We start from the raw sequence: 23,552 nt of genomic DNA, 5'->3' as shown, positions 1-23,552 counted from the left end.
TGTGCAGGAGCTCCACAGGACGGGGTAAACGGAGACCCCATTCTTAAAAGGCGTACATGGACTTTTATGTCAACTGGGTCCCAGGGCAAAGCAAAGTCTCCATAGGAATCTGGGTCAAACCTGACTGCAGTTCTTGGAGGACATCCTGGGAAAACAGGGGTGAATGTGGCTTGTTGTGAGGGAAGGACATTGAAGGCAAAGCTCTCGGGAATATTCAGCAGTATTTATTTCTCTGGAGGTGGCCATTTTGGGAAAGTCTGGCCCCACCCTTCAGTCAGCACTGAGAAGCTCCAGGGCAAACAACAATCCAGGTGGGATCACAACCCCACCCATCAGTAAATAGGCTGCCTAAAGACCCCTCAGGCACAGAGCTGCCTTTAATCACATCCAGAGACTAAGCCCCACCCACCAGAGGGATTAGAATCAGCTCCACCTACCAGTGGGCAGGCATCAGTCCCTCCCATCAGGAACCCCACAGCAAGCCCCCATACCCACTTCAGCCACATGGGGGGCAGACACCAAGAGTAAGAGAGGCTACAACTCTATTATCTGTAAAAAGGTCAACACACCAAAAACCTATCAAAATGAAAAGAGAGAGAACTATAACTCAGATGAGGGAGAAAGAAAAAAAAAAAAAACCCAGAAAATCAGCTAAGTGAGGAGGAGATTCTTATTCTCCAGGAAAAAGACTTTACACTGTCGATGCTGAAGATGATGCAGGACATTGGAAATAAACTGGAGGCAAAGATGGACAATTTACAGGAAACACTAACCAAAGAGATACAAGACATAAAACTTAAACAAGAAGAGACGCAAAATACAATAACTGAAATAAAAAATTCACTAGAAGCAGCTAACAGCAGAATACAGGAGGCAGAAGAACAAATAAGCGAGGTGGAGGACAGAGTAGTAGAAATTACGAACGTGGAACAGAAAAGAGAAAAAAAAGATTGAAAACAAATGAACAGAGTCTCAGAGAACTCTGGGACAACGTGAAGCGCACCAACATCCATATTATAGGGGTGCCAGAAGGAGAAGAGAGAGAGAGAAGGGGACAGAAAAAACACTCCAGGAGATAATAGCCAAAAATTTCCCTAACATGGGAAAGGAACCACTCACTCAAATCCAGGAGGCACAACGAGTACCATATAAAATAAACCCAAGGAGGAACACCCCAAGACACATAATAATCAAACTGACCAAAATTAAAGACAAAGAGAAAATCTTGAAAGCAGCTAGGGAAAAGAAACAAGTAACATACAAGGGAACCCCAATAAGGTTATCAGCAGATTTTTCAGCAGCAACTCTGCAGGCCAGAAGGGAGTGGCATAATACTTAACATGATAAAAGAAAAAAACCTCCAACCAAGAATACTCTACCCAGCAAGGCTCTCATTCAGATTTGAAGGAGAAATCAAAACCTTCTCAGATAAGCAAAAGCTGAGAGAATTCAGCAACACTAAACCAGCCTTATGACAAATACTAAAGGAACTTCTCTAGGCAGGAAAGAAAAGATCAGCAACAGGAAACAAAAATACCACAAATGACAAGGCTCACCAGTAAAGGTATATGTACAGTAAAGATACGAAATCATCCATGCAGAATTATACCATTAAAATCAGAAATCATGAGAAGAGGTGGGTACAAATAGAGGACACTGGAGATGAACTTGCAATTAAGAGAACAACAACTTAAAACAATCTCATACACGTATAGACTCTTACATCAAAACTCCAGAATAACTGCAAACCAAAAATCTACAATTGATACTCAAAAAAGTAAGAAAAATCAACTCAAATACAACACTAAAGATAGTCATCACACCAAAAGATGAGAGAACAAGACAAGAAGGGAAGAAGAAAGAGTTACAAAAACAAATCCAAAGCAATTAATAAAATGGCAATAAGAACATACATATCAGTAATTAATAGACTAAACGCCCCAACCAAAAGACATAGACTGGCTGAATGGATACAAAAAAAACAAGATCTATATATATGCTGTCTTCAAGAGACCCACTTCACTTCTAGGGACACACACAAATTGAAAGTGAGAGGATGGAAGAAAATACTCCATGTGAATGGGAATCAAAAGAAAGCTGGAGTAGCAATACTCATATCAGACAAAATAGACTTTAAAATGAAGACTATTTTAAGGGATAAGGAAGGTTACTACATAACGATCAAAGGATCATTCAAGAAGAAGTTAAAACAATTTTAAATATCTACATACTCAACATAGGTTCACCAGAATATATAAGGCAACTGCTAACAACCTTAAAAGGACAAATCAATAATAACACAATAATACTGGGGGACTTTAACACCCCACTTACAGCAATGGACAGATCATCCAGACAGAAAATTAATAAGGAAACACAGGCCCTGAATTAAACATTAAACCAGATGGACTTAATAGATATTTATAGGACATTCCATCCAAAAGCAACAGAATACACATTCTTCTCAAGTGCACATGGAACATTCTCTAAGATTGATCACATCCTTGGCTACAAATCCAACCTTGGTAACTTTAAGAAAATTGAAATCATATCAAGCATCTTTTCTGACCACAACACTATAGAACTGGAAATCAACAAGAAAAAAACTGCAAAAAACACAAACACGTGGAAACTAAACAACATGCTACTAAACAACCAATGGATCACTGAAGAAATCAAAGAGGAAATTAAAAAATACCTAGAAGCAAATGACAACAAAGATACGACACATCAAAACCTATGGGATGCAGCAAAAGCCGTTCTAAGAGGAACGTTTAGAGCAATACAAGTCCACCTCAGGAAACAAGAAAAAGCTCAATTAAACAAACTAACTTTACATCTCAAGCAGCTCGAGAAAGAAGAACAGACAAGACCTAAAGTTAGTAGAAGGAAAGAAATCATAAAGATCAGAGTAGAAATCAATGAAAAAGAAACAAAGAAAACCATAGAAAAGATCAACGAAACAAAAAGCTGGTTCTTTGAAAAGATCAACAAAATTGATAAACCCCTAGCCAGACTTACCAAGCAAAAAAGAGAGAGGACTCAAATCAATAAAATTAGAAATGAAAAAGGAGAAGTAACAACATACATCACAGAAATACAAAGCATCACAGGAGACTACTATATTCAACTATATGCCAATAAAACAGAAAACCTAGAAGAAATGGACAAATTCTTAGAAAAGTACCATCTTCCAAGACTAAACCAAAACGAAATAGAAAAGATGAACAGACCAATCACAAGAACTGAAATTGAAACTGTGATAAAAAACTTCCAACAAACAAAAGTCCAGGACCAGATGGCTTCACAGGCGAATTCTATCAAACATTAAGAGAAGAGCTAACACCTCTCCTTCTGAAACTGTTCCAAAAAATTGCAGAGGAGAGGAACACTCCCAAACTCATTCTATGAGGCCACCATTACCCTGATACCAAAACCAGACAAAGATACCATAAAAAGAAAACTACGGGCCAATTTCACCGATGAACATCGATGCAAAAATCCTCAACAAAATACTAGCAAACCACATCCAACAATTCATTAAAAGGATTGTACATCATGATCAAGTGGGATTTATCCCAGGGATGCAAAAGTTCTTCAGTATCCACAAATCCATCAGTGTCATACACCACATGAACAAACTGAAGAATAAAAACCATATGATCCTCTCAATAGATGCGGAAAAAGCACTCCCTAACACCATACACAACACCCATTTCTGATAAAAACCCCTCAGAAAGTGGGCATAGAGGGAACCTACCTCACATAATAAAGGCCATATATGACAAACCCACAGCTAACATCATTCTCAATGGTGAACAGATGAAAGAATTCCTGCTGAGATCAGGAACAAGACAATGATGTCTGCTCTCACCACTACTCTTCAACATAGTTTTGGAAGTCCTGGCCACGGCAATCAGAGAAGTAAAAGAAATAAAAGGAATCCAAATTGGAAAGGAAGAAGTAAAACTATCCCTATTCGCAGATGACATGATACTATACCTCGAGAATCCTAAAGACTCTGCCAGAAAACTGTTAGAGCTCATCCACGAATTTGGCAAAGTCGCAGGATACAAAATTAATACACAGAAATAGACAGCATTTCTAGACACTAACAATGAAAGACCAGAAAGAGAAATTAGGGAAGCAATCCCGTTTACCATCACATCCAAAAGAATAAAACAGCTAGGAGTAAACCTACCTAAAGAGACAAAAGACCTGTACTCTGAAAACTATAAGACACTGATGAAAGAAATCAAAGATGACACAAATAGATGGAAAGACATACCATGCTCTTGGGTTGGAAGAGTCAATATTATCAAAATGACTATACTACCTAAGACAATCTACAGATTCAATGCAATCCCTATCAAATTACCACGGACATTTTTCACAGAACTCGAACAAAATATTTTAATGTTTGTTTGGAAGCACAAAAGACCCAGAATAGCCAAAGATATCCTGAAAAAGAAAAATGGAGCTGGAAGCATCAGGCTCCCTGACTTCAGACTATACTACAAAGCAACAGTCATCAAAACTGTATGGTACTGGCACAAAGACAGAAATATAGATCAGTTGAACAGGATAGAAAGCCCAGAATTCAACCCACGCACCTACAGCCAACTCATCTATGACAAAGGAGGTAAGAATATACAACGGAGAAAAGACAGCTTGTTCAATAAGTGGTGCTGAGAAAACTGGACAGCCACATGCAAAAGAATGAAATTAGAACACTCCCTAACACCATACACAAAAATAAACTCCAAATGGATTAAAGACCTAGATATATGACCAGACAGTATAAAACTTTTAGAGGAAAACATAGGCCAAACACTCTCTGACATAAACGACAGCAACATCATCTCAGATCCAACTCTTAGAATATTGACAGTAAAAACAAACAAATGGGACCTAATTAAACTTAAAAGTTTCTGCACAGCAAAGGAAACCCTAAACAAAACGAAAAGACAACCCACAGAATGGGAGAAAATCTTTGCAAATGAATCGACTGACAAGGGATTAATCTCCAAATTTTGTAAACACCTTCTGTAGCTCCATACCAAAAAAACAAATAACCCCATCAAAAAATGGGCAGAAGATCTAAACAGACAATTCTCCAAAGAAGACATACAGATGGCAAAAAAACACATGAAAAGATGTTCAACATCACTCATTATTAGAGAAATGCAAATCAAAACCACAATGAGGTACCACCTTACACCGGCCAGCATGGCCATCATCGACGTCTACCAACTATAAGAGCTGGAGAGGGTGTGGAGGAAAAGGAACCCTAGTACACTGTTGGTGGGATTGTAAATTGGTGCAACCACTGTGGAAAACAGTATGGAGATTCCTCAGGAAACTCAAAATAGAACTACCATTTGATCCAGCAATCCCACTCCTGGGCATCTATCCAGAGAAAACCATGACTCGCAAAGACACATGTACTCCGATGTTCATTGCAGCACTATTTTCAATAGCCAAGACATGGCAACAACCTAAACGTTCACTGACAGAGGAGTGGATCAAGAAGATGTGGTACAGGACTTACCGTCGTGGCTCAGTGGTTAACGAATCCGATTAGGAACCATGAGGTTGCAGGTTCAATCCCTGGCCTTGCTCAGTACATTAAGGATCTGGCGTTGCCATGAGCTGTGGTGTAGGTTAGAGATGTGGTTCGGATCCCACGTTGCTGTGGCTCTGGCATAGGCCGGCGGCTACAGCTCCGATTAGACCCCTAGCCTGGGAACCTCCATATGCTGCAGGAGTGGCCCACGAAAATGGCAAAAAGACCAAAAACAAAGCAAAACAAAAAAGATGTGGTACATATACACGTTGGAATATTACTCAGCCATTAAAAGGAAAGAAATAACGGCATTTTTAGCAACATGGATTGACCTAGAAATTATCATGCTAAGTGAAGTCAGCCATACAATGAGACACTAACATCAAATGCTTTCACTGACATGTGGAATCTGAAAAAAGGACAGACTGAACTTCTTTGCAGAACAGATGCTGACTCACAGACATTGAAAAACTTATGGTCTCCAGAGGAGACAGTCTGGGGGGTGGGGAGATGTGCTTGGGTTGTGGGATGGAAATCCTGTGAAACTGGATTGTGATGATCATTATACAACTACAGATGTGATAAATTCATTGAATAATGAAAATAAATAAATAAATAAAAACAAAACAAAACAAAAAAAAACCAAAAGCCTGTCAAGGCAGCCAGGCAGGATCCGTCTAATCACTGGTAATCCATCAAACTTAAAGGGGGGTGCTAAGAAATTTTAAAATTACATCACAATTGTTTTTTAAGCTTATACTGAAGATCTAATTTAGTTTTAAGAAGAATTTCTTATCAAAAAGGATTCCTATTAATAAAGAATATCTTATCAATAAAGCTGCCATTTAAAAAGAGTAGTTTTTCCTACCTGTTTGAAAATAGCCCAGCTGACTTAAGCATCAACCCTCACAGTCTTGGGGAGATATATGAAAATGGTATCTGGATAAACTATTAAAATATTTCTTCCTAAGAGTAATACCCACCACGACAACTCTACAACACTATGTGTTAAACTAACTGGGCTTAGTCATTATTTTATCCATCAGTGTAGGTGGTTCAAGTCAATACTAATGGCTCTCAATGACTACTCGATGTTAGTCTGCTTGTTCCTCCTTACCTATCAGCAGCAACAGGTAAGCAATACCTTCAAAATGATTCACCTTAATTTCCTGTTCTTATGTACTGCTTTTATCTTAAGTACTCACCATTTGGAATTTCCATACTAGCTATTTTAGAAGGTGGTGAGGAGCCAACAGAATTTTTTGCCACAACACTGATGATGTAGTCATTTTTATCAAGTTGTATTTCTGCCTTGTGCTGAGGATCAGGAATCTCAGAAAGGGACTGTGTTTCCTCATCTGAGGAGCATGATACATTATAGGAAAGTATTTTTCCATTAGCTTCATTAACGGGTAAAGGCTATGAAAAACAGAAAAACAAATTCTGTTATAAAAACCTGCAAAGACTGATTGTGTGACAAGGAAAGGCCTTGAAACTAAACTGGACATGCCACTAATTCTAACAAAGTAACATCAGAAAAGATGAAGTGGTTAACAAGTGCTCAACACAGATTTAAAATCCACCAAGACCTGGATAAATCAGGAAAGCAATGCTGAAGAAAAAACTATATGTGCTGTAAGCAGTAGGAGCACACAGAAATATAAAAATTAGCAACAAAACAATATTTAGCCTCACATTTTTCAGAAACAAAGCAAAAAAATTTATGAGAAGCACTGCTCTACTTAAACTTTAAAAAGTATGGCATCACGTGTCTTAAAAGTTACTGTTTTCTCATTTACTGCTTAAAAGTTACTGTTTTCTCATTTTAAAAGTTACTGTTTTCTCAATGAGTAGTACTTGCTCATTACAGAAAATTTTGAAAATATTCAAAAGTTGGAAGAAAAGAAAAATCTCCCACACTTCCATCTCTTAAATATTCTTACATTTTGATATTTCCTTCAAGTTGTTTTTCTAGATGGAGACTTTCATTACAATTGTTTCAAACAAACTATATAATTTTATATTATTTTTCACTTTTCAATAATATATACTTATCCATACTAATATAGTTATATACATTCTAATAGCTTTATATTTCATGTAGTGTTTTTACCAGTTTACTTGAATATTCCTTAAATAAATGAAATTCAAGTAGGTCTCAATTTTTCACAATACTAAAATGAACCATTTGGTGCCACTTTTTTTTTCTTTTCATGGTTAGGATTAATTCTTTTTTTTTTTTTTCTTTTTATGGCTGAACCTGTGGCATATGGAGGTTCCTGGGCCAGGGGTTTAATTGGAGCCTATGCCACAACCATGGCAGCACCAGATCCAAGTCAAACCTGCCACCTATGCCACATGCTGCAGCAATGCTGGACCCTTAACCCACTGAGCAAGGCCAAGGACTGAATCTGCATCTTTGAAAAGACAACATCAGGTCCTTAACCGGGTGAGCCACAACAGGAAAGCCAGGATTACTATTATTATTACCATTTGCTTTTTAGGGCCACAGGTGCACTACATGGAAGTTCTCGGGTTAGGGGTCGAATCGGAGCTTCAGCGATTGGCATATACCACAGCCATAGCAACTTGGGATCTGAGCCATGTCTGGGACCTACATACCACAGCTCGTGGCAATGCTGGATCCTTAACCCACTGAGCGGGGCCAGAGTTACCGCTGAGCCATGACAGGAACTCCCTAGGAATAATTTTTAATGTGGGTTCCCAAAAGTGGACTTATTGCATAAAAGAAGATAAACATTCAGACTTCTTTATTTATATTGTTAAACTACTTTTCCAAAAACTGCTCCAATTTATATGGCAATATATGTGACCCTCTGATCTAGAGAACACTGCCATTAATACGCTGCTGAAGACACTGTTCCAGCAGAGGTTCCCCTGTGGTTCTCCAATGGCTGGCCCAGTTTATTCATTACCATCCTTAGACCCATGGGCTTCATTTGATACTATTCACTTCTTCACACATCCCTGACACCCCTGGTTTCTGGAAAACTGCTTTCATCTGGTTTTCCTGCCCTTCTGACCTTCTCAGTCTCCTCTGCTGGATCCTCCTCCTTTGCCAGTCCTTTGTATGCTGCCATCACCTATGCTTCTACCCTAGTTTCTTTCTGCCCTGTGTGCTCTCCCCCAGCAATCCCATGTATAAGCTACTCAAAAATATGTCTTTAGCTCTGATCTCTCCAGAGCTCCAGAGCCTTAAGTCAAACCACTACTGACTGGACCGTGCTCCAATATCATTGGCACATGTTTAAGGAACGCAACATGTCCACAACTTAATTTTTCACCCAAATATGGCACAATCATCAACTAGTCACTGAATCACGTCAATATTTTAAATCCTTGGTTAACCTTCGAACAATATTCTGAAACTTCTCTACATTGAAGTAATTTGTATAACAGTTACAAAATTATTGTGAAATCTGAGTCAACTGAGTAGCCCAGGGACTTCTGAATTGAGAGTCACTTACAGACAGCCTCAGAGCAACGGAACATGTGCACAACTTGCTCACAGACTACACTTTACTCAAAGCTGTACTGACGTCAATAACAAAACTCAGTATTTAAACTGCTCCTATGAAATCTGATGGAGAAAACAAATGTTCATGGTTTGGATGTCCATAAATGAGATAAAAAAATACAGCAACAAAAATGTTTGCTCTAGTAAGGAAAAACTAGTAAAATATAATGCAATTCATATTTTACCTAAAATTTTGCAAAACTATGTAAAACTTTACAATTGTCATAATATAATGCAATTTATTTAAGGGAAAACAAATTACACATGATACATATAAAAGGTTAGTTTCCTATTCTTTGAAGAAAAAAATGCAACATAAAAACTTGGGATTCTAACTTGTAGTTTCTGGCTGTATTTCTGACTAAAGTGAGAGCGATGGAATTCATGAAATCCTCTGTCCTTTACGGGCCTCATAAAATCCAACTAAAGAATGCTCAAATCTGAGACAGACATCCTCCCTACACTGACTGTGGTCCAACTGCAGTGATGAGAAATTTGAGGGTTTTAGAAGCCAGGCTACATTCTCAGCAATGCTGCACACTAAGCCAGTCTGAGGAATCCTGGCAACCTGCTAACCCAAGTACCATATATAAGTAATTTAGCATAATAAAGTTATTTAAATATTCAAGGAAAATTAGATATTTACCTTCCAATATATTATTAAATTTTTTCCATCAGAACTCCACTCTCTCCAAGTATCTGGTCCTTTTGAAGGAACTAGGAAAGAAATGTAAAAGTTAGTATCTGAAGGTGCATACTATGTCTTTGGATAATATCAATAATTGGGATGGTAGTGTTTGAAATTTTTATCTAGACTTTTAGAATTCTCAACAAAAATGTGAAGCAGTCAGTGGCTTCCACTTAGAAATCAAAGCAACAGAATAGCTGAGCCCTGAACATATGTAAAAGACAAGGCCCCTAACAATGGGTCAAAATCACCCACAAGGCCCTAAGAGAGGGTACCTCTCCGTCACACATCCTCCTACCTCCCTAGCTCCTCATCAAAATGCCAAGGACACCTGCCCCAGGCGTTCTGCACTTTCTGTGCCCTCTCCTCCTCTGCCTAGAACTTTCCTCCTTTGCATTAACCATGAAGCTTGTGTCTCCACCTCCTTTCTATCTCAGATTAATGTCACCTTATTAGTGAAGTCTTTTCCAGCTACTCTAAAATTGCAACTCCCCATTCCATTCCCCAGTGCTCTTGCTAGGTTGATTTTTTTTTTTTTGGTCACTCTCACTGCCATACTATTATGTAAACCCTTAATAACTCATTTCTAATCCTCTATCTATAAACTCCATGGGCAGATGTTGTTGTTTTAGTCACTGCTATATCCCTTGTGACCAGAACAATTCCTGATATGTCCTAGCTACTTAGTATTTGTTAAGTCAATTAATGCCTTCATCTTAATGAGGTATAAATAAAGTGTTTCCTTTTGGCAGCAACAGCTCATCAACTGAAGGCCAAAGCTCCTGCAGTAGCCTGTCTCCAAAATGACCAATGATCCCTGTCATGCCTCCTGACATTTGCCCTCTGTGGTCCCTCCTGCACCGTTCAAGGTTGGCCTGTGTGACCAGCCGGGTACAGCAGGTGTGATGTTACGTTCTTGCTGAGGGTAGGCCACAAAAGACATCATGGAGGCTGCGCTGTAGAGAACCAAGACTGGGAGGTGCTGGCTGCCATACTGAGGACACTCCAGCAGCCCTATGGAGAGGCCTGCGTGATGAAGAACAGAGGCCTCCTGCCAACAGCCATGTGAGTGAACTGTCTTGAAAGCCAATCCTCTAGCCCCAGTCAGGCCTATGGCCCTACCTCCATCCTGACTGTAGCCACATAAGAGACTCTAAGCCAGAGCCACGCAGCTAGGCTGCTCCTTAATTTCTGACCCACAGGCACTGTGAGACAATACATGTTTGCTGTTTTAAGACACTGAGCTTTAGGATAATCTGTCATAGCAACAGATAAGTAAAAAACTCTCTCCCTGGACTTAGACATGATCCAAATAACTCTTACACATACTGTAAAGCTTCTCTTATCTCTCTAGTCTTTAGATGGGGAGACAAAAATCTGGATTAATGTTTTTGTCTTATTGCTGGTTAAATTTTTTAGAAGAAATTTTATACTTCCTATATTATATAGTACAAATAAAGCCTTTGCTCTCTTTTGTTGGATAACTTCTGAAAATTACAGCTATTTCTAATTTTTTTGCTGTTGAAGATGACATCTGATTAATCAAGAATAGAATCTCATTCTGTCTTTGGAAATTGTTATGTTCAAAAAACTAGTTACCTGATTTTACAAATATTTTGGCCTGGGTGTACCACAGAAACCAAAGTTTAAGACCCTGTAGTCCCAATCCATTTCTTAGGCCTACGTCACAAACAAAAATTCCACCAAATTATCATTATTAATAATTGTTTTCAATGAGCAGACACCTTAAAGTAGACTATTAAAATTCCAGGAATAGGAAGAAAGAGTGTGAGAAAGAAAAAAATCACCCTATAATCTTAATCTTCTACAGATTCAAGTTTGGTTCCCTATGTATCATTTTTTTTTTTCTTTTTATGGCTGTACCTGCAGCATATGGAAGTTCCTGGGCTAGGGGTTGAATTGGAGCTACAGCAGAGACCTACACCACAGCCACAGCAACACTGGATCCATAACCTACTGAGCAAGGCCAGGGATCAAACCCATAACCTCACAAAGACAATGCTGGGGTTCTTAAGCCATTAAACCGCATAGGAACTCCTGCATCTTTTTAATATAGTTGTAACCTTACTGTGGATAAGGTAGACTAGTCCTGTCATGAAACACATGCCAAGCATTTTTCCATATTATCCAAAACTTTAAAAACTATCATTTAAAATGTCTGCATGATATTTTACTAGTAGGTATTATACACCTACACAGTTTCTCTAAACATTCTACTTTTAGTCACTTTGGTGACATTTTCTTAAAAAAAAAAAAAGCATAATTTCAGGATCCATGGTAATAATTAGCTATAAATCATTCAGTAAACTTACTGGCTTCTGTGGTTAGATACTGTTTTTCATTGCTCCATTTGCTCCATTTCCAGAAAGGCTCAGTGCAACAACGAATGCGAAAAGTATAAAGGGTATATGGATTTAACTTGTCCACAACAGCAAGATAATTTGAATTTTCTATTCCTTTCACTGTGACAGTCCGCTATTAGAAAACAGATAAACATATATATTACATATTTTTAAGAAAAAAAGCCTTTCTTTCTTTTTTTTTCTTGTCTTTTTGCCTTTTCTAGGGCTGTTCCAGTGGCATATGGAGGTTCCCAGGCTAGGGGTCTAATCAGAGCTGTAGCCACCGGCCTACACCAGAGCCACAGCAACACCAGATCCGAGCCAAGTCTTTGACCTACACCACAGCTCACAGCAACGCCGGATCCTTAACCCACTGAGCAAGGCCAGGGATCGAACCTGCAACCTCATGGTTCCTAGTCAGATTCGTTAACCACTGCACCACGATGGGAACTCCAAGAAAAAAGCCTCTCAAATGTGTAGCATAAATTGACTGAATGTTGTAACAGTTTACCTCCCTAAGACCAAAGACAGTTCATTCAATATACTTCAATTCTTATATAAATGCCAAACCAGTGAAACTATGTTCTATAATAGGAATAAATAAAATTGATCTTTTTTTTTGTTTTTTTTTTTTGGGCCGCGCCCGCAGCATATGAAGGTTCCCAGGCTAGGGGTTCCAATTGGAGCTACAACTGCCAGCAACTCACGGCAACGCCGGATCCTTAACCCACTGAGCGAGGTCAGGGATCGAATCTGCAACCTCATGGTTCCTAGTTGGATTCCTTAACCACTGCGCCACAACGGGAACTCCAAATTGAGGTATCTTTTTAATCCAAATGTTGGATTTAAGTAATAGTGGTCAATTACATTATGCAGAGAAGATGACATAATTTTGATAATCAGTCAATGGCTACTGGTGATGCAACATACCTTAATATAATTTAGTAATCTAAATGATGACCTTGAGGATTAAATATTATTATTTGGATGGTATTTGGAAGCTTATTGGAGGCAGGCACCGTCTTATGCATCTTTTTGTATATGGCACTTAGAATCTCTAGTGTGACACTAAGCATACAGAATATTCAACAAATACTTGAACTAAATAAAATCAAGATGAAGCAATTCTAAACAAACGTGAGGATGTGCATGCCTCAGGAGTTTCTGAGTTTCCAGTTACCTACTACAAAGGGCTTTGGGTTACATTTTGCAGTCTGACTGATTTTCTAGAAATTGTCAGTAATTTTCCAAATGACTAAGTATAACATCATTTGTTTTGGACCTACCACAAATTACAAGATGGTGCAGCATAAAAGTCAACCTAAGTATTTAAGTAATGTATGAAAAAGTCATGTTTTGACATATAATGACCAATTATAACTTGCTCCTATCGCTGCGCTTAGCAGTTTTAAAAATCGCACTTCTCTCTGGTGCTGATCAGGCCATTAACTAACGCCAAAGGCTATGTACAGCAAAAACTACTTGTTCACTTCACAAATTTATTGAGCACCGGTTATGTGCCAGGTGCTATACTAGATATGGAAACATTCTCCTCTGAATAGTAAAAGTCAAACTTATGTTCTCTAATATCCAGTATTATAACTGTTTTTAAGTGCTAAATATAACGCTATCATGATATTGATATACATAATGCCTTGGCTCTTCTTAATCTCTGTAAGTAACTGAGAGATTATGCACATCAATTAATTCTTTTTGAAAGTTAAGTATTTTAGCTAAAATAAGCTCAAAGGAAGTTTAGATAAGAATTTTACTTACCAATTCACGTGCTAAGTTAGTTTTACTAACTTCAATTTGACATAACAGTTTAATCTTTGCAAAGTTGCCTGGTAAATGCCAGGAAAGAGTAACAGCTGTTGAATTAATATCCTTCACTTTGATTGAAGTGGGAATATGGGGATGAACTGTAAATATAATTTTCAAAGGTTATTTTAAAAGCTATTTTCTAATATGACAAATGAAAGTCAAAGAAAACAAAAAACAGGAGAGGTGTCATTAGTGCTGATCAACAATATTTTACCCACTATTTGTGGAATAAACAAATCTCACCTTTACTGCTGACATCATGCCAGCACTTTTTAAGAACCAACCACAATCAAATTTTCTCAGGTGGCATCAGAAATACTAAAAGGTAGGAGTTCCCATCGTGGCGCAGCGGAAACGAATCTGACTAGGAACCATGAGGTTGCAGGTTTGATCCCTGGCCTTGCTCAGTGGGTTAAGGATCTGGTGTTGCCATGAGCTAAGGTATAGATCACAGACGCAGCTCGGATCCTGCACTGTGGCTGTGGTGTAGGCTGGCAGCAGTAGCTCCAATCGACCCCTAGCCTGGGAACCTCCATATACCCCTAAAAAAAACCAAGGAAAAAAAAACAAAAAAAACCCTAAAAGGTTGTTAGATCATAGCCTCCACCTTTAAGGAACTCCTAATTTACTTGGAGAATGACAAAAAGAAAGAAAACCAACAATAATATATACAAGTTAAGTCCTAGATGTGTGGTACCAATAATAACTGCTACAGGCATTGATGTGTAAGTATAGATGTACAGTGAAGATGGGACTTCAGAGGCGGGCTGAAGGATGAATCAGACTGAAATTGGCAGAACGGCTGCAGAAAAGCATTTCAGGTTGGGGTCTTGGCAAGAACAAAGGTACATATCACAATGGTGATGGTATATATTAATTTGAGTAATGGTGAAGAATCATGTGGAAAATAAGGTTGCAATGGCAGAAGGCAGACACATGCAAACACTGCCTCTCAAGTATAAAGTACAGGCTTTCTGACCTTAGGGGAAAAAAATCAAGAAATAAAGATGATGCAAAGAAATAACTGATAAAAATGACTTACATTTACAAACAAGGCAACCAGAGTGTCTACTAAGCACTTGCCAGGCTATGTTTTAACACGTTTTGTTTAAGCCCTGATGCCCCTGACTCTGAGTCTCTATGAGGAGGCCTCCACTCCACTGTTCTGTGTTGCAGAGCCTGCCATGGAGTTGATACACATGGAATGACCCAGGAATGAATGCCCAAAAGAAGGACCTCTTTTATTTCTATTTTGGGCTATATATGAATAGGATTGATAAAAAGCCACAAATTTTCATCAGCAGTAAAAAGGAATGAAGGATGTATTGACACGTTCAACAGCGTGTATGATCTCAAGAACATCATCCTTAGTAAAAACGTCCACCTCCAAAGGTTACATAGTGTACAGACTCCATTTATAAAACAATCTCAAGATGACGAAACAACAGAGATGAAGAATAGATTAGTTTTTGTGGGGGACTGAGATTTGAGCATGTGTGTGCTGGTGGGGGGTGGGGATGCTAAAGTGACAACAGGAGGCAATTCCTTTGGGGCCATAGAACTGTTCTGCATCTTGATTACACTGGGTGATTCGTGAATCTATAAATGGATCCAACTGCACAGAACCCCCCCCCCGCCCCGCCCCCCCCCACAATTAAATGCCTATAAAAACGGGTGAAAACTGAACAAGGTCAGTAGTCTAGTTTGACAGCCTGGTTCAGTGTTGAACCAGTGTCAGCTGCCTAGTATGGATATGGTACTGCAGTTACATAAGATGTTACTACTGGGCTATGGATTTAACGTGTTAGTATTTTTGCTAAATTATGAGTCTATAATTATTTCAAAATAAAAAGTTTTTAAAAATTGGGCAAAAGATATTTTCAGAAATTAAAAACTGTTAGATAAAGCTACTTAATGGCTTCTCAGAAACAACCAATTCAAAATTTTATTTGAATTCAACAAAACAGTAAAACTTGAATTATAACTTTTAAAGATTTTTAAATGGAATTTACAAAATGAATATTAAGTAATTATAAAGAAAATAATCAATACAAAGTAATCCCTAGAAGCTTTTTTCATTAATCTCAAGACATTTTACCACTTCTAAAGTTATTTTTAAGATACTGGTTTATGCAGCAGCTTACCTTTTTCAGTTATGTTAACTAAAAGTGTTGATTCTGATTGACCCAGAGGATTATGAGCATTCAGCGTAAAATTGTATATTTCTTGGTTTGGAAGCATTTGAAAGAATAACTGATAGCTTTCATTTGTGGGCACTTCAACTCTTTTAAATCTAACATATTTTCCTGAAAAACTGAATTAAGAGAGCATTAAGGAATATTAAAATAACTTCAAAATGGCAAGGGATATATTGCAGAAAAAAAAATGGGTAACTTTCTAATAACTAATCTTTTAAAAAGAGTTTTTATTTATGATTACAGATATACTTCATACTCAGGAAAAGAAAATACATACAATATAGAAAATAGAATAATCAGCCATAAGCTCACTACCCAGAGACAGAGTCTGTTCACATTTGCAGGTTCTCCCTTCTAGGCTTTTTAAGAAAGAAGATTAAGATACCCAGTCTGCCTGTGTTTAAACTGCAGTATTTATAGTACACCCAATTTTCTACAGCGTATTTGATTTTATATATTGCTCATACTACAAACGAAATAGAGCCTTTCCCTGTGTCTTTTAACATCCTTCCAATGTACTCTGCGCTGTGTGACAACCTTTCCCAAACACCTTTACCTTTCAAATAAAGTGTAACTTGTATTGCGTGGGCCCACCAAGGATGTTGGTCTTCCTGGATTCCAAGTGCATATAATCTCTTTTAAATCATACGTCTCACAGTTCAGTTTTTGAGGAATATCAGGTGGATCTAAGAAAGAAATATAAAAAAAGGTATACTTTGATTGTATACATTTTCTCTGCAAACGTTATGTTTCGTAAATGTTAATTACATCTTGGAAAATTTCCTTAAAAAAGAAAATAGTTTGTCTGCATTTGAACGATGCAGGAATTACCATTCTTTGTATAGCATGTTACGTCAGAGTTCATATTACATTAGACATGATGGATTAAAATATACTAAAGAATGACTACTAGCTCATCTGGAAACTCCCCAGGAGCAACCTGAAGAGATCAACTACTATTTTCTTCCCCTTAAATTCTATTTTGGAGTCCATTAAATCTATCAGAGGAACCTGTGCCCAACTAGTTAGATAAATCTACAGGTTAAAAGTATTATTACCTATCATCTTTATGTTATGATTTGAAAAGGAGTACCAAATCATAAGTCAATAGAAGCCATGTTACAAATTTCAGAGTTCTGAACTAAGTTATAAGAACTATTATTTACAAAGTAACTCTTGGTAAAATTCTGCATCTCCTTATATTCAAAGTGACTATTGCTCTTTGGTTGTTTTTGTACTTTAATAAAACTGTTCTGTTTTTGTAGGGGCAAGATTAGAAAAAAAAAGTGTTTCTGTTTTTGTTTTGTGAGAACTTCCTGTGATAAATGAAAATTCTACAGTCTGAAACTGATTTCAGAAAGTAAACTTTCTGAAACCTTGTTTCACCAAGCATATACAGAAATTGATACTTCCTACTGCCATATTTATCCAAACTATCTTTCATTGGAGGTGAGTTTTTGTTAAATAATTATCTACTCCTTAAAAAAGTCTAAAATATAACTTTTTAAAAACCTAAAATTTTAAAAAAGTCCTTAGTTTATCAAATAAGACTTAGAAAATTTCACATAGCTGACGGGATTAAGATGGCAGAATAGAAGGAATGGAGCTCAACTTCTCTCCTAAAAACAACAAAATTCACAACTAAAGACTGAGCAATCTCCACCCAAATGGACTGGAAACCCATACCCTACTCCAGAAGAAAAAGAGGAGGCCACATCCACAGGTAGGAGGGGTGATTTCGTGATATAAACAACCCCATACCTCCCAGGTGGGAAGCTCCACAGAATGAAAACTAACTGGCTCACAGAGACTCACCTACAGGAGTGAGAGTTCTGAGCCCCACATCAAACCCTCACATGCTGGGATCTGTCACTGGGAGAAAGAGCCCCTGGAGCATCTGGCATTGAAGGCCAGTGGGGCTTGTGCGCAGGAGCTCCACAGGACCAGGGGAAACAGAGACTCCATTCTTAAAAGGCGTACACAGACTTTCGCGTGCACTAGGTCCCAGGGCAGAGCGAGGTCTCCACAGGAACCTAGATCACACCTGACTGCAGTTCTTGGAGGACATCCTGGGAAAACAGGGGTGAATGTGGCTTGTTGTGAGGGAAGGACATTGAAGGCAAAGCTCTCGGGAATATTCAGCAGTTGCCTTTCTCTGGAGGGGGCCATTTTGGGAAAATCTGGCCCCACCCTTCAGTCAGCACTGAGAAGCTCCAGGGCAAACAACAATCCAGGTGGGATCACAACCCCACCCATCAGTAAATAGGCTGCCTAAAGACCCCTCAGGCACAGAGCTGCCTTTAATCACATCCAGAGACTAAGCCCCACCCACCAGAGGGATTAGAATCAGCTCCACCTACCAGTGGGCAGGCATCAGTCCCTCCCATCAGGAACCCCACAGCAAGCCCCCATACCCACTTCAGCCACATGGGGGGCAGACACCAAGAGTAAGAGAGGCTACAACTCTATTATCTGTAAAAAGGTCAACACACCAAAAACCTATCAAAATGAAAAGAGAGAGAACTATAACTCAGATGAGGGAGAAAGAAAAAAAAAAAAAACCCAGAAAATCAGCTAAGTGAGGAGGAGATTCTTATTCTCCAGGAAAAAGACTTTACACTGTCGATGCTGAAGATGATGCAGGACATTGGAAATAAACTGGAGGCAAAGATGGACAATTTACAGGAAACACTAACCAAAGAGATACAAGACATAAAACTTAAACAAGAAGAGACGCAAAATACAATAACTGAAATAAAAAATTCACTAGAAGCAGCTAACAGCAGAATACAGGAGGCAGAAGAACAAATAAGCGAGGTGGAGGACAGAGTAGTAGAAATTACGAACGTGGAACAGAAAAGAGAAAAAAAAGATTGAAAACAAATGAACAGAGTCTCAGAGAACTCTGGGACAACGTGAAGCGCACCAACATCCATATTATAGGGGTGCCAGAAGGAGAAGAGAGAGAGAGAAGGGGACAGAAAAAACACTCCAGGAGATAATAGCCAAAAATTTCCCTAACATGGGAAAGGAACCACTCACTCAAATCCAGGAGGCACAACGAGTACCATATAAAATAAACCCAAGGAGGAACACCCCAAGACACATAATAATCAAACTGACCAAAATTAAAGACAAAGAGAAAATCTTGAAAGCAGCTAGGGAAAAGAAACAAGTAACATACAAGGGAACCCCAATAAGGTTATCAGCAGATTTTTCAGCAGCAACTCTGCAGGCCAGAAGGGAGTGGCATAATACTTAACATGATAAAAGAAAAAAACCTCCAACCAAGAATACTCTACCCAGCAAGGCTCTCATTCAGATTTGAAGGAGAAATCAAAACCTTCTCAGATAAGCAAAAGCTGAGAGAATTCAGCAACACTAAACCAGCCTTATGACAAATACTAAAGGAACTTCTCTAGGCAGGAAAGAAAAGATCAGCAACAGGAAACAAAAATACCACAAATGACAAGGCTCACCAGTAAAGGTATATGTACAGTAAAGATACGAAATCATCCATGCAGAATTATACCATTAAAATCAGAAATCATGAGAAGAGGTGGGTACAAATAGAGGACACTGGAGATGAACTTGCAATTAAGAGAACAACAACTTAAAACAATCTCATACACGTATAGACTCTTACATCAAAACTCCAGAATAACTGCAAACCAAAAATCTACAATTGATACATAAACAAGGAATCTCTGGAGAAGAAATATATCTCATAGTAAATAAGCGCATAATCCACCATGAAGGGGGTCATTTGACATCATTCTTGGAATGCTGAAGTCTTCTTAGATCTGATTTTGATTTCCTCTCCATCAAAGAACTTATGATAATTATAATTAAATAATGCCACTGTACAATTAAATAATTCAGTTCTACAATTGTATTATTAATAACCATTTCTCTCCATGGTACAATGTAAAGTCTATAATGTCTTGTTTATCACATCACCTAGAATGGTGTAATATCTTCATTGAAGAATCAATGAGATGGAACAAATTGTGAGGACATATTTATATAGTTACACTGTTTTTTTAACCAACTTATGCATTTTATATTTTACTTATTTTCAGAGGGTGTATTATTTTTGTTATGCTTACCAGTTAAGTTATTCTTTTTACTATGCTATATAAAATATTTAAGGTATATAAGGCTTTCTTCTTTATAAATTTTAGTTGCATAATATAACAATTTAATATAATGCTAATTTTTAAAGAAAAATTGAAATGTAATAGATAAAACTAAGTAGTAAAGATGAAAGCCATAAAATTGGGATAAAGTATAGAATAAATTTCCTATTTGTCTCAGCATATTTTCCATTCCACTTCTCCAGTGGGAGTCACTTAATCTGTTTCTTAAGATCCATGTTATAATAATCTGTGTGAATGTAATTGTGTGTAAATGTATGTATTTTATTCTGTAAAAAAATAAAAATAAAAGGGATTGGAAAAAAAAAAAGAAAATTTCACATACTTTCCCCAGAGATAAGTATTACATCCTTCAAGGTATCCTAGGTAACATTAAGAGAAGTAATGAATATTTATATGACATTTTAACAACTGGATAATAAAACTAAGCGACATGTTTATTTTGAAAATTGTTTTAAACTTAAGGTCAAACTTTTTGTCATCTTATTAAAATACCCAAAATTCTGACTATATTTAAACTGCTGATTACTTTAGGATTTGTCAGATATATTAAGGTGAAATACTTAAAATCCAAATAATAGGAGCAAACTAGACAGAAGAAGAAGGAGGAAAAAATAGAAGCAGGCAGTATTTGAAATATAATGTACTCACTAAAAGAATCAACTGAAAATAGGCAAAAGCCTGGTATAAATCAACTGTATTTCTAAATTGCAGCATATAGAAAATGCAATTTAAATACATCAATTTTTAATAGTATCAGAAAACAACACCTAGGAATAAATTTACCAAAAGATATATAAGACCTGATATTCCTCAAACAAATCAAAGAAAATCTAAATAAATGGAAGAATATATACACCATGTCAATGGTTTGGAAGACTCAAAAGTGTAAGGATAAAATTTCTCCTAAATTGATAGATTTAATGTAATAGCAATCAAATTTCTGGCAGGTTTGAATATGTATGTGTGTGTAGGGGAAATGTGACAAGCTGATTTTAAAATTCTTTTCAGTCTTTTCAGTAAATGGTAGGTTAATAGGATACCCATCAGGGAAAGAAAAATGTATACTGATCTCTAACACACCACAGCCTGCCCTTGCTGTAAGTTTCTAAAGAGCTCCTTCTGAAGTGAAATGCTACCGCTTCTCCTGAATTGACAAATAATGATTAATATTTCAACCTCCAAATGTTACAAATGAAAGCTAAATTAAGAATTAAATAGGTTTGCTCTAGTACTATGATAAAAGATTATTAGAATAAAAACAGTGAATATTCTCCTTGTTTACATTTTAAGTTTCCATTCTTTTAAGTGAATATCTCACTTTTTTTTTTGTCTTTTTGGCATTTCTAGGGCTGCTCCTGCGGCATATGGAGCTTCCCAGGCTAGGGGTCGAATCGGAGCTGTAGCTACCAGCCTACGCCAGAGCCACAGCAACACGGGATCCGAGCCGCATCTGCAACCTACACCACAGCTCACGGCAACGCCGGATCGTTAACCCACTGAGCAAGGGCAGGGACCGAACCCGCAACCTCATGGTTCCTAGTCGGATTCGTTAACCACTGTGCCACGACGGGAACTCCTATCTCACTTTTTGATATCACTTATTAAGCAGCTTTACTACACTGATTCTCAACTTAGATTCCATGATCATTTGTGAGGAATGCTGCCAGTCATTTCCTAAAATTCCATTTAGGAAAGAAAATTTAATTTTCAAAATTTAAATCTGAATATACCCTCACTCTCACTTGAACTTCAAAACACCTTACTGGGAAGGCCAAAAGAGAGTAAGGTTGCAGTCATCAAGCTGAGAAGGGCATCTAATTCCGGTTATTCCCTTGGGAATCTATCAGCAACTCAATGTAATTCATCACAAGTTTCTATGAAAGTAAAAAAGAGACTGCGAGTGGCCGATCTAGAGGACAACTGAGAATCATTAAGAAAAAAAAAAGTATAAGAAAAATCACTAAGCAATCAAAAGAAAATCACAAAATCCGCTTACCACATTTTACAGACTGTATTCATGACAGCCTTGGACCACTGAGAAGCTTTAAGTTAAACTGTGAGGAGGAAAGGAAGCACTGCGGCAGCACAGCCCTCAGTGCATCATAACGTTACAGTTACCGCAGGGGAGGGGGCAGAAACAGTCTACCTACAAAATTACCTGTGGCTGCACAACACAAGCCACAGTGGCAGGGCAGTCCAGACACAACCACCTTTGGAAATGTCATGGAACGCTGGAAGTGCCGGAGTGACCGTGTTAATGAAGACGCCCTGCGTTACAGAGCGTACATCACACACAGCGAGAGAGCACTCTTCCTCTCCCGCATCCTCCAGGCCCCCTCCTCTCATCAAAGAAGCACATGCTGGGCTATTGAGAGATTCTGTGTAGAATCATTATAACTTCTGTAATTTAAGTACTTAAAAAAGGTATGCTTTAATGAGGTGGGAAATGAAATTTACATGGAAAAATTCCCAAACAATGTGGGATTAAGAAATATCATACACTAACTATCCTTGACTCAACAAAGCTGTTAACTAAGAATTTAAACTAAAAATTAGCAGTTGAATGTTTCAAATCTTACTACAAAACCTACAAATTACACAGATATAGGTATGTAGAAAACAAGCTTAGAACTCACCTTAAAACAAGCAAAAATTCTGGTACCTTCATATATCATTTGTACCAAAGAAAAAAATAAGAAATAAAACCAACCCCCCAAAAAAGCATTAGGGCTCTCAAGAAGGACCAAAACAGATAAACAGAAACTCTTTTAAAAAAAATCATATACTTACATCCTGCAAAAATAACTGTTCCAAACATGTTATCTTCTACTGAGAAAACCACATTTGTTCCACTACTTTCAGAAGCAGAAATATTACGGATCTTGATTGCAACATTTTTCCCATCAAGATGGATAAGGGGACAATTTGTTCTGCCAATCTGTGCCGATAACACTTTTTCTTGAGTCACACAACAAACTGTTATATCTGAGCCTACAAGTACCACTTTATCTTGAGGAAAAACTTTAGTCTGAGAATCAGGAAACCCTAGAAAGAGCAAAAGGAATTATAAATACTTTAAAAGTCCTTTACATAAATTAGCCCAGTGTACATAAAACACACTGTTAGGTACCTTGTAATAATGGTGGCCCAAAGATAAAGTATGTCCCTCAGGTTTCAAAGGAGCAAGGCATACATAAGAAATAAAAATGTATGTG

The 23,552-nt window shown here is 37.7% G+C and overlaps 1 protein-coding gene across 1 annotated transcript in view; it reads right to left on the bottom strand.

Annotated features, from left to right (window-relative positions):
• LIFR (LIF receptor subunit alpha) overlaps positions 1-23,552 on the bottom strand; it is an 81,649-nt gene that overhangs the window by 18,108 nt on the left and 39,989 nt on the right. The window contains exons 7-13 of the mRNA XM_047766721.1: positions 23,128-23,382; positions 16,734-16,863; positions 16,124-16,293; positions 13,932-14,077; positions 12,126-12,288; positions 9,751-9,821; positions 6,772-6,985 (exon numbers count right to left, since the gene is read on the bottom strand). Of these exons, the coding sequence (XP_047622677.1) occupies positions 6,772-6,985; positions 9,751-9,821; positions 12,126-12,288; positions 13,932-14,077; positions 16,124-16,293; positions 16,734-16,863; positions 23,128-23,382 (1,149 nt within the window). The remainder of the gene's footprint in view (positions 1-6,771; positions 6,986-9,750; positions 9,822-12,125; positions 12,289-13,931; positions 14,078-16,123; positions 16,294-16,733; positions 16,864-23,127; positions 23,383-23,552) is intronic.

The sequence above is a fragment of the Phacochoerus africanus genome, chromosome 1, assembly GCF_016906955.1.
Source record: "Phacochoerus africanus isolate WHEZ1 chromosome 1, ROS_Pafr_v1, whole genome shotgun sequence".
Taxonomy (NCBI): domain Eukaryota; kingdom Metazoa; phylum Chordata; class Mammalia; order Artiodactyla; family Suidae; genus Phacochoerus; species Phacochoerus africanus.
This window is presented reverse-complemented; position numbering and strand designations above follow the sequence as displayed.